The sequence below is a fragment of the Lepisma saccharinum genome, chromosome 10, assembly GCF_977018435.1.
Source record: "Lepisma saccharinum chromosome 10, izLepSacc3.1, whole genome shotgun sequence".
Classification (NCBI taxonomy): domain Eukaryota; kingdom Metazoa; phylum Arthropoda; class Insecta; order Zygentoma; family Lepismatidae; genus Lepisma; species Lepisma saccharinum.
In genome coordinates this window covers 1,164,909-1,178,034 of record NC_139238.1, presented here as the reverse complement: position 1 = coordinate 1,178,034, position 13,126 = coordinate 1,164,909, and the positions used below count along the sequence as shown (strand labels likewise).

Sequence of the window (13,126 nt, the reverse complement as noted above, 5' to 3'; positions counted from 1 at the left end):
AGACAGGGAACGAAGGGATACGGCAAAGAGACGTGCGTGCCTCATTGCTCTATCGCGCATGCATGCATGCATATATATATATATATATATATATATATATATATATATATATATATATATATATATATATATATATATATATTGAGAGAGAGTAGGGGGAAACTGGAGAGAAGAGACAAAATGCTTCCATGTGCTCTTCACAGGAGACTGGTATTTAATTTTGAGCTCCCGCGCTGTACAATAGATTTGGTGCAATGAAAGACAGCTATTTCCAAAAAACGCATGAAGAAATACTATCATGTGGCACATCGTAAATGTAAATCTCAAAATATTCTCAATCTACATTTGATATTGAATTAGTGAATATATATATATATATATATATATATATATATATATATATATATATAGTGTGTGTGTAGGGAAACCTGGGGCACAGTCGCAGTATATGCAGATGACATAAATATTAATAGATTGTGGTCATGCCGTAACAGGGCGCATAGTGTGTTCTATGCAAAATTTTCGAGTGTTATATTCACGCTACAAACCTCCACTCATTCGAGACTTACATCCTTTTTGTTTATATTACAACAAACCGCTCAGAGATACGTTCATTAACGTCCTGTTAATAACGATTTACCTTTCTGACGTCTGAAATGGATCACCCTGTGTAATAATACACCATAAACGTGACGTTTCCACCCTCTAAATGCCTCTTTCTTCAGACAAAGCTTCAAACTAAAATGATTTTTGGATTTTAATTTCAATCTTTGTCTGAAGAAGACCCAATTAGAGGGAGAAACGTTACGTTTAAAGTGTGCTATTATGTAATAAAGATTGCCTTGGTCAGCATTTTTAGTGTTTAATTAAACTTGGAAACAATACTCAATAGTACCGTGCGTCTAATTCCTGGCGAGGCCGAGAAATCGGGAGAAGTGTAGCGGGCGGCGCTAGCGGAGATGCCGACATTTTCGACCAGTAACGTCTAGCTTATTTTTATGGACATATCTTTAACATGCAGATATTTATGTTAATATTGCAAAACGAGCACTAACCTGTCCTATAAGAGTTGTTCAAAGTGATGTCCACCTACATTCACACATTCCTGGCATCGTTTGATGAAATTTTGATTCACACGCAAAAGTTCTTATTCCGTAATTCTTCCAAGTTCTGCCCTTAATATTATCTTTTAGTTCGTCGATACTATGAGGGTTATTTCGGTAATCTCTATCATCTCGTAATGTAAGGACGAGACGCCTAACCGTCCCTCTACCTGGAGGTGAAACGCCAGGGAATTTCTGTGCAAATTACGTTCACACGTCTTGACACGAGTCTGTTTACACGTAAGCGTCTAACATAAAAAATCTGTGTTCTAACGTGAACTTTGCGGCTGGCATTTCAATCGCCTCACTTACACACAACACACACACACACACACTGCAAGTAACCAAAAACCACACTCTTTCACATAGTATGAAATTAACACGCTCTTTGTTCAAGGTCTGTTCCTCACTCCATTCGCAGCTCTGTCCAGGGCACCTGTAGTCGCGAGGGTGGAACGTAATCTTGATACAGTGTTGCACATTCAAAACCTTCAAACGATTCCGAGCGAAGAAAAATGCTTTCGAAGGTAAACTTAAGCGGGGCGTTACTGGTCGAAAATGTCGGCATGTCCGCTATCGCCGCCCGCCACACTTCCCCCGATCTCTCGGCCTCGCAAGGAATTGGACGCACTCTATTACTATTTCATTAATCGCGACGATGACGATGAATGATGTACTGAGCGATATGGTAAAACAAACACAACAATACACATACGTATTCCAAGTTGGATGAGATGATCTGTAGAGATGACCACTCCAACAACTAAGACGGGAAAACCATCATTATCCAATCCAGCCGGCCCCTGTGGTTAGCACATCGTGTTACGACACCATGGGTCCCAGGTCTGATTTTGATTTGATATGGCGCTTTAAGTCCACTTTATGCACAGTAAAGCTAATTGGGATTGGACCTACAGTTTAAAGAGGGTTCCGAACCACTATGTGCCTCCACCGAGTATCGAACCCAGGACCCCTTGATTACAAGACAACGACGCTACCACTGCGCCATCGGGGAGGCCAAGTGTCCCGAGTTCGATCACGGCCTAGTGTCCATTCATCAATTTCATCAAATCATCACTCATCCCCATTTTCGCACATTAGCCAAAAAGTGGTACAAAAAGCGAAGTAAAATAAAGCAAATGAATCAATCAATAATCAATCCACTGCAGTCATGAAAATTAACTGTCGAACCTTGTGCAACAGTAGGTCATAAGTGTGTGACACCTTGCTGCTGATAACTGACTCTTATGAGATTGCCTTTGTCCGGTGAAATTGGCACTCCATGGATTCATTACCCGGGGAAACGGTGCTAAAGACAAGCGCCACAGGACGGTGAGAGAATTATGAGTCTCCGGTTAGATCTCTCAGCTGCCATGGGTTGGGGACTGAACAAGGATACATAATGAAGTTACTCTTGGAAGGAAGATTTACGCATACCGCTAGCAGGAGACTCTCTCTCTCTAAACCTGGAAATTTTCCCTCTTGATCTAACCGAATGTCCCATCTGTTAATTACCAGATCAATACATTGAGTAATTAGAGGGGGAAGGTCTTAAGTGACAAGATTCCGAACGTCCGACGGTGGTTGACGCCGTCTGCGAAGCGATGATTAATGCAATATTCACTCTGCATCGCTTCCTTTAATAACGCTTACATAGCTCCCTTGGACGAAATTCTGAGGACCGCGGATTGGGTGCAGGGTGGCAAGCGGCGTGTCAAAGGAGCTAAGTTTGGTCATTTCGGCATCTTAGTTGACGCAAGTACTATTCCCTTTAGCGTCACTGCAATTGTCTTCACTTTTTGTTTGTATTTCTCTCTCACTGTTTTTTCACTCTCTTGTCTGATTTCTTTTCTTCGTTTTTGTTCTTTTCTTATTCATCTTCCTTCATTTTGTGCTGTTCTCCCGTTCGTCTTTTGTATTTCATGGTACTTCACAGTCTTCTTTTTTTTTTTTCTTCAAATCGCCTTTGCTTTGTATTTTCTGTTGTGTTCCCTTCTCCTTTTTCGTCTTCAATTTCCTGTATTTTATATTTTCTGTTTCAATCACAACTTCTTCTTCGTCTTCAAATTCCCATTGCTTTATATTTTCTTTGTTTTCTTTACTTCTTTTTCGTCTTCAAATTCCTTATCTTTTATATTTTCTGTTACGTTCTCTTCTTTTCCGTCTTCGAATTATCTTTCATTTATATTTTCTGTTTCGTTCACTTTGTTAAGTAATTACTGTTCTCTTAATTTCTGTAATAAAATTATCACAATGCACTCTTCCAGTTTCTTATACTATCTAGATAAAATGAATAATTCAAATGTAAAGAACGATTTGTTACTTTTATAGATCAGACACATCTTTGAACAGTCTCTTCTGGCTTTCTTAGTCCTTAGCCTGTATCTCATTGTACGTGTACTACCCGTCTCTACACTTTTATCTAACTACATTTTCTCTTTCGTAAACTTAGAGCGAGAAGAGTGAAGATTCGTATCTGGAAATAAGTCATTCTACTCGATTTCTTATTAAGGAGGCCCAAAGCAGCGCATCTTCCATGTGATGTAGACCTCACAGTAACTACTTTCTATTCTTCTGCGCAGACGCAAGAGGCTTTAGCACATGACACTACGCATAATCCTCTGTCTGATGCAGCATGGACTCTCTTCTCAGTCGTTATTTCCGTTCTGCGCAGGAGCAGTAGTCAAGAGCGCACGGCACTGCGCATCTCTATCCTGACGTAATAGAAAATGCTCCTCTCATTCGCTGCTTTCAGTTCTGCGCAGGCGCAGGAGTCTACTGCAGCAGCGAATGCTCTTCCCTTCCTTTCCGCAGACCACAGAGTAACTCATGGTCTTATGTTTTCCGCTATATAGGCTCAGCTCTCTGAGCGTAATCTACACTTTAACTTCAACCACCAGCATACGCAGAGATTTTTTTGAATTATTCGCATGTTAAAATTCACATCTGGTTTGTGTTACACCAATGACTGCCTGCCCACGCGTTAAAGTCTATGTTTATTTAAAATAACACCAACACAATTCCCGCACATACTCTCTCCCTCACATGTAACGTATGTAATACAAGACCTATCGATCAATAAAGCGTTCTCTACACTCACGCACGCATATGAACGCGAGATCTAAATTCCCAGAGCTCCTCGTTACTTCATTACTGTTACACTCTGATCAACGCAGAGGGCGCATGTGACTTGTCATGTAAGCCATCGTGAACGTTTGATATTGGTGACCTGGGGTTTGCAAATACCAACATTACTTAGCGAAAATAATGCAGAATGAAGCGGGAGTTCTGTGGGGCAGGATGGGATTGTGGCCGGGCGTAAAAATTCAAACCGTTAAATAATTAAGCGACGACATCTTGTTGACGTTGTTTATGGTTATCATAACTGCGGATGTTGCGTAAGAGGACTAATACCCACGCCTAACGCAGCAGTGGATTCTCCTAACTAATGTGCTGTTTGTGTTGTGCGTGTGTGCTCCTGGTTGAGGCGGATACACGAATGTTCAGCTAGGCAATCAACTGCGTTGCTTTCTCTAAGGGAGATTTCAGACCGAAGCGACAAACGACACGTGCTTTTTGGAAGTCAACGTTAAGAAAAAATGCAAGTTTTCGAACCAAAGAAACACAAAACGCCGCACGTGTCGCACGGACTGTGCCGTTTTCTCAATTCAATGGGTCATGTCGTCTCGGGCTGTTGTTCACGCATGTGCGGCGAATGTTTTAATTTCGTTTGATTGATTTTGGCTTATTTGACTTCCATTTTCTGCCACTTTTGGGTAATCCAGAAGAAGAGGATGAGTGATGATATGATGAAATTGAAGGAGGGACATTCACCAAGAACATCCATGCCCAGGCCGAGTTTCGAACCCGGGACCACTGGCTCTGTAGCGCGTAGTGTTAACCACTTCGCAACGGAGATCGGCATTTTTGCTTTAGACTGAAGGGGCCCGTGTCGCTTTTCGCTTCTATTTACCTATACTCTGTCCGGCGATCTCTGAAGCGAGCGCATAAAAATACGTATCTGCGCAAGTGGTGACTAGATTCTCTTCCGTTATGCGTATATACAGAGTGTTGCAAAATACTTGTTAGAACGCTTGGGAGGCGATTCGACAAGTAAAAACAAGGAAAAAATTCCATGTGAAAAAATGTCGAAATCGGCAGCGTTTTCGAGTGACAGGCGTGCGAAAATCGCCTCACACCATGTTTAAAGCACAATAACTCAAGAAGGAAGAAATATATCAATGTCGGATTAAAAGAATACAAAGAAAGTCGTACCTGACGAATGCAATGGTGCAGCAATTGAGGTCCAGTGTAAATTCTGCAAAGCGACTCTCAAAGGAAGTGGGGAATCCCCTAATGGAAAATATAGGAAATGTACTAGACTACTATTTTCTACATAATGTTGAGATCGGAATGTAGCCAGTAAAAAATGACGACGTATGTACAGTGTACACATGTCCCACTATTGCTGGAACACCGTCCCACAATCGGGAAATAGGAAAAGAACTGCAACTCTCTGCGTAGTATCCGCCAACGCTAATACGTAACAGGTGACCTACACTCCCAGCGCCTCTAGTGGAGGTTTCTGTATCACTTAGCAGAAATCAATCTCAGCGTAGTCTGACGGCATAGCGTAATTTTTTGGGATTTTTCCCCTTGTTTTTACTTTTGGAATCACACCCAAGCGTTGTAACAGGTATTTTGCAACACCCTGTATATACACTATGTGGAAGTAAGTCATTCAACACAACATGTCAGCGGATACCATCAGTTTTCTTGCAATCAATAGGAGGTAGGTTAGCCTTTGGCAGCGATAACTGCAGCTGCTCGTCGTGGTAAACTGTCCACAAGATCGTGTAGTACACAGAGTGGGATATTTCACCATTCCTCCTGCAGTACAGTCACCAACCCTAGAAGGGCGAAGGCGATCGCGACCTCAATCGGCGCTCCAGTTTGTCCCATAGATGTTCGCCGGACCCTGTGGCCGAGTGGTTAGTACATCGCGCTGCGACGCCAAGGGTCCCGGCTTCGAATCCCGCTCGGGCTTGGTTGTTTGTGAATGTCCATTCATCAATTTCATCATTTTATTACTCATCCTCATCTTCGCAAATTAGCCATGAGGCACAAAACGCGAAGTAAAATAAACTAAATCAAACAATCAATCAACCATAGATGTTCGACAGGGTTGAGGTCAGGGCTCTTGACAGGTCAATCCAGTCGAGTAACATTATTTTCTGTATACCACTCTACGGTAGCCCTGGAAACATGACAAGTCGCGTTATCGTCCTGGAACGCACATTCGTAGTTTCCTAGAAACGCAACAACGTGGGGAGCATGGAGTTGTCGAGAATAACTCGATAGGACGCAGACGTCATACTGGTACCAGTGGACCCACGCCATGCCAGCTGAAACAACCCCAGAACATGATGCCGCAACCACCATACTTCACTGTGGGCACTACACACTCGGGTAACAGACGTTCTCCGGGTAATCGCCATACCCACACTCTCCCATCTGATCGAAACAGTGTGAAGCATGATTAATCGCTCCATAGGACCTTCTGCCATTGCTCCACCGTCCAGTTTCTCAGCTCTACACCAGAGTAGTCTCTGCCGTTTATTGTTTTTTTGTTATCAGGGCTTTGTGGACAGCGGCTCGACTATGATAACCGAGCGCATGGGCCTCCTTGCGAAGTGTCTTGGTCCAAACAGTCAAATTGGTCGCACTTTGAAACTCTTCTGCAATCGAATACATCAGACGGGTCCCGTTTTTCCGAATCTCCCTCTTCAGCACTCTCCTGTCCCGGTCGTCCAATTTCGTGGATCTTCCACTTCGTGGTGCATTGCTGCAGTGTCCCTTTTCCTTCCACTTCTTGATGACAAAGGCTACAGTTGATTTAGGGACCTGTCGGGCATCAGCTATGCTACGAATACTCATGCGTCCTATAGAGCAGCCTACTATGATCCCTCTTTTAAACATGCTGAGCTTTTTCCTGTCCGTCATTTTATCAGCGAATGATTTGAGAAGCCTCCTGCTGCCGTATATATACCCGTCTATACCGGGGTGTCCAATGACTTTCTTCCACATAGTGTATATGTAGACTTATGGCCAACCATGCATATGAAGTTAGACATTTTGGAAGCTATTGCCTCGGAAAAATTGAGGTGTTCTGGAATCGCGTTGCTTATTTAAAATGTGTTCTTTTAGAAGCTGTCACAAATGCTCTTTCAGAGAAACAGTTTGATGTGGAATTAGATGACGGTTTCAACTTACGTGTGCGTAGTATAGTATTCATGCCATTGGAGTCTTGAAGCAACCAGATGGAAACACTTGCCAAAGTAATTACGTGCTACACGACGACGAGAAGATGATGATGAAGGAATGATGAGAAGACGCTTAACAGATGATGGCAGTCGCAGCCGCCGACTGGAACCGAACTTTGGTCTCCCCGTCCTAGTCTTTGAAGGCAGCAACAAAGCGGCGAGCGTCGCGAAATGTAATTTACCCCCTCCTCTTTGCATACTTCCCCCCAACCCATCTCCTGCTTAGGCGCCATGTCTGAGGCGAATTCAAATGTCAACGTTCGCTTAATCAAAGCATTCCTGGCAAGCGATTGAGAGAGATTAATCCACTCACGCTGTGCCCAATGAGAATCTCGAAGGTGGATAATTATAACTGACGTAAGTACGAGCTATTCTCCTTGAGCTTGTAATGCTTATCGCGAAATTGCATTAGATTTTGTGAATACACAAGGCGGCTATCGGGACAGTCTGTGCTCCAGTTTAGTTTCGCTCAGATCTTTAACTTAAGATGTGAATTGTCTGTTCTGGAGACCAGAACTCGATTTGAGCTGAGATGGTACCGAGACTGATACAGCGCTTACAACGAAGTCTGGCAGATGAAAATTTCTACTTGCAACTTGCTAGTGTTGACAGCTTACATTTTGTTAATGATCGTTGCTTCCCTGTCACTTTTGGCTAATCGCGACGATGAAATGAGTGACGAATAGATGAGATTGATCAAGGAACAGTCACAAATAAAATCCTTACCCAGGCTGGGTCTCAAACACTGGAACTTCTGTGTCAGCCATGTAAAAAGTTAGGCTGCCCAGCCGTCAGTGTTGCCATCTACATTATCCAAATTGTAACCGTACGACATTTTTCTTCTTCCTACTTAATACATGAACATTGGTAACAGTATTCATTAGCTCACAAAAATGAACTTACTTCATCTCGTCTGTCACCACAAATCAGATAACTCATCTCCAAGTGACAAATTACACTGTAGGATATGATAAGTTGGTGGAGATAGACCCTGCTTTATTGAACCCAGGGCCAATTTTTGGGAATAACAACAGCGTCTATTTTCGAAGACACGATAAACGACCTCACCAAGGACCGACCCTTCAGGCCTGGAGCAAGATAAAGACTTATATGTTTAGATGTAGTTGTTTTTCAGACTAACGAGGCACTAGTTGTCATTTACATGTGATTGTCATTGTCTCTTCATCCATTTCATATCATCAACGCTCATCACCATCGTCGCGATTAGCCACAAGCGTATGAAAATCAACGTGAAATAATAATTGTAGCTTTTCTGGCAACGTGATTCGAACAAGTGTTCTCGGGTTACCAGCCAAGTTAAGTTAAATCAAATCAAACACTTCCCCACTCTGCGCCCTAATTGCATTCTACTGATTATCTTGTCTCCTGTGATGCTGTATTTTGATTCCAGAGCTAAAGATGTAGATTAGCAACGTTAAACATCTCAAATACAAATAGCAGTACAAGCAGTGGATACTGCTCCTTCGGGATCATCTTCTTACACCGCGCAGATTGTCTTCTCTAGGCAACAGCAAATTAGGAGAAACATAACTTGAGTACGGCTGGGTTACGGGAGAGTGGGTGCACTCGAGACACAACTCAACGTAAGGAACATCGCAAGCGACAGATCACAATCCCTGGTCGAAAATTACAAGCAGGTAAAGGACACAGAAGAGATGGAGCATTTGATGTTCTTGTGAAGTATTGTTCAGTCTCGTCAACACTGCGAGCTCTCGGTGCACACCGTGAATACGTATTTCTAAATGACGGATGAGGGAGAGATCCCGTTTGCTGATCATTGATCAGTACTACGTCTAAACGATACATTTATTTATCTGAAGCATTATCTTCATTTTATTTGATTTTTGTTATTAGCGTCACTTTTGTGCCATCTAATCGCGACGATGAGGATTAGTGAAGATATGATGAAATTGATGACGGGACATTCACAAAGAATACTCTGGGCGGGATTCGAACCCTGGACCCCTGACGTTTTAGGGCGCTCTGCTAACCACTCTACCACGGAAGTCGGTTATATGGTTATATAAAATAATGCATATGAACTAGGACTTGTTAATTATTATTTTCCAGGACGTGTGTCGCAAACTGTTCATATTTATTTGAAAGAAACGTGAACTGAAACTCATTTACTTATATTTTGAAGAATGTGAACTGCAACTCGTTCATATTTATTTTGAACTTCGTGAATTTCAACGTATTCATCTTTTGTTTGGAAGAAAGCAATTTGCAACTCGTTCTTATTTATTTTGAAGAAAGTGAACTGAAACTTTTATTTTTATTTCGGAGAACGTGAAATGAAACTTGTTTATATTTATTTGGAGGAACTGAACTAAAACTCGTCCATATTTATTTCGGAGCTCGTGAACTAAAACTCATTCATATATGTTTGGCAGATCGTGAGCTGCAACTTATGCATATTTATTTGAAAGAACGTGAACTGAAACTCTTTCGTTTATATTTGGAAGAACTTGAACTGAAACTTTTCATTTTATTTCGGAGAACGTGAACTGAAACTCGTTCATATATATTCGGAAGAACGTGAACTGAAACTTGTTTATATTTATTTAGAAGAACATGAACTGAAACACTTGCCTTTATATTTGAAAGAACGTGAACTGAAACTCGTTTATATTTATTTAGAAGAACATGAACTGAAACTTGTTTATATTTATTTAGAAAAACATGAACTGAAACTCTTTTTCTTATATTTGAAAGAACGTGAACTGAAACTTTTCGTTTTTATTTCGGAGAACGTGAACTGAAACTCGTTCATATATATTCGGAAGAACGTGAACTGAAACTTGTTTATATTTATTTAGAAGAACATGAACTGAAACTCTTTCGTTTATATTTGAAAGAACTTGAACTGAAACTTTTCGTTCTTATTTCGGAGAACGTGAACTGAAACTCGTTCATATATATTCGGAAGAACGTGAACTGAAACTTGTTTATATTTATTTAGAAGATCATGAACTGAAACTCTTTCGTTTATATTTGAAAGAACTTGAACTGAAACTTTTCGTTCTTATTTCGGAGAACGTGAACTGAAACTCGTTCATATATATTCGGAAGAACGTGAACTGAAACTTTTCATTTTTATTTCGGAGAACGTGAACTGAAACTCGTTTATATTTATTTAGAAGAACATGAACTGAAACTCTTTCGTTTATATTTGAAAGAACTTGAACTGAAACTTTTCATTTTATTTCGGAGAACGTGAACTGAAACTCGTTCATATACAGGGTGGCGCACGAAATGATACCCCATTTACTTCTTGAATGAAATTAATTATGTATTAATTTTAATTTTTTTTCCCTAGGAAACCTTAATCCATTGAGATTTACCAACAGAGGCTGTAGTTCACTGAATCTTCACCGTGGCGCTAGCAGTCCAGTGTAGCGGCATGGCTGACAAAGGAAGGCTCACGCCAGAACATCGTGCAGCAATAGTGTTGTTTGTTGTTCGCGGAAACCAAAAGCATTGTTGGTGCACAGAGACGTTTCCGCGCCCAATTCAACACACGTTGGGCTCCAAGCAAGAGAACAATTCACAAACTCCATGAACAATTGCGGGTTCAAGGGACATTACTGGAACCGAAACGGCCGCGAGTGAATAGTGTCCGTACGCCGGAAAACATCGAAAGTGTACGGGTCGCTATGCAACGAAGCCCCAGTAAGTCCTGTAGAAAAGCATCTACCCACCTGTACCCCTATAAAATAACAGTTGTGCAGAAAATGACACCAGAAAAGATTCAGCGGAGACTGGTATTCGCTGAATGGGCTGAGGGACATATGGATGTTATCAACAATACGTGGTTTTCGGATGAAGCTCACTTTCACTTGGACGGAGTGGTGAATAGACAAAATATGCGATTTTGGGCTACCGACAATCCGCAAGTGCTCCATCAAAAGGAAAGCCATTCTCCCAGGATTACAGTGTGGGCCGCTATTTCAACGCATGGACTCATTGGATCATTCTCTTTCGATGAAAATGTTAACAGTGAGCGTTACCTGGATATGCTTCGTAATCAATTTATTCCTCAACTTCTTGTGAAGGATTTGCCATTTAACACACAATGGTTTATGCAGGATGGTGCAAGACCGCATACTGCCAATGTGGTCTTGGATTTCTTGCACGAGATCTTCAACTTCCGCGTCATTTCAAACAGGTTTCCAGAACGCTTTAATGGTGGTCAGTATTGGCCTCCCAATAGTCCAGACCTTAATCCCTGTGACCATTTCCTGTGGGGATTCCTGAAGGAAAGGATTTTTCCAAAACATCCAGAAAATCTCATGGATTTGAGAACATTAATTACGCAGGCTTTCACTGAAATTACAGAAAACATGTGTCGGAGGGTGATCAATAACCTAACTGTTCGTTCGACTACAGATGTGCAGTGCAATGGTGGTCATATTGAGCATGTTTTGCATTGAAACATTTTTCCACATTGCTATGTTCACTACAATGAATGTTTTTTTTAAAAAATGTTGCTTACTAAAGTTTTTACACTAAAAACAAATGGGGTATCATTTCATACGCCACCCTGTATATTCGGAAGAACGTGAACTGAAACTTTTCGTCTTTATTTCGGAGAACGTGAACTGAAACTCGTTCATATACCGCGTGAGGCACCTAAAAGTACCACCTGAAATAGCGAAGAAACCAGAAACAGTAGCGATGTGAGGTTTGCGGGAAACAATAATATCAAATGGGGCTCGTAAATCGGAGGTATGGGGTGGGTCGAAAAATATCGACAAATGGGGCATCTGGAGCAAAGTCATATTTTTTTTAATGGAACGATATACAATAACATGCATAATATAAAATAGCACACGCAGAGAAACACAACGCCGTTGGTCTCATGCATCTACTGCACATAGGAACGAAGATATGGCCATGTGAAAATATGTAAACAAACTAACAAGTGGCCCACTTGACCGTCAGTACCACGGCATGTACAAGTATGAGATGTCGGAAGCCATTGGACAAGATGAAGACAGGACGTGTTAAAGGAAGAAAAAATACAGTAGACATCGTCAGCACCATGTATTTGACAGCGTTACAGCATAATGAAAATGACCATGACAGTATGTCGAAGAACCACTGCGTAAGAAGCGAAAACCTGTCAAAGTGTGTGTTCAAAGTGGTGGCCGTCAGCTGCGATACAGGCAACGAGGCGCCCACGCAAAGATCGTCGCACAGAATGTAGCATCTCGTAGGGAATGTCCCTACAGGCCGCAGTAATGCAGTGTTGCATATCCTCTGGAGTTGTTGGCACATCCCGGTAGACAATGTCCTTCAGCTTTCCCCACAGGAAAAAGTCTAACGGTGTCAAATCTGGGGAACGAGCCGGCCATTTGACAGGCCCTCCACGTCCAATCCAACGATTTGGAAATGTATTTTCCACACATGCTGTAGCGCGTCTTGCACTGTGAGCTGGGCACCCGTCATGTTGGTACCACATGTCCCTCCTTGTCTGAAGTGGTATGTCCTCCAATAGTACAGGCAGTTCATGTTGTAAAAACTGTATGTATCGGTCAGCATTCAGTGTCCCTTGTATGAAAAAAGGGCCAATGAGATGTTCACCCACTATACCACACCGCACGTTCACACTCCATGGGCGCTGGCGTTCCACTTGGCGAAGCCAATGTGGATTTGTCACCGACCAATAGTGCATGT

At 41.9% G+C, this 13,126-nt stretch overlaps 1 protein-coding gene across 1 annotated transcript; it reads left to right on the top strand.

Annotated features, from left to right (window-relative positions):
- Nucleotides 1-11,103: 11,103 nt before the first annotated feature.
- On the top strand, nt 11,104-11,880 carry LOC145994454 (uncharacterized). The gene has a single exon (XM_083130589.1). The coding sequence runs from the start codon at nt 11,104-11,106 to the stop codon at nt 11,878-11,880; it is 777 nt and encodes a 258-aa protein (XP_082986715.1).
- Nucleotides 11,881-13,126: the final 1,246 nt, after the last annotated feature.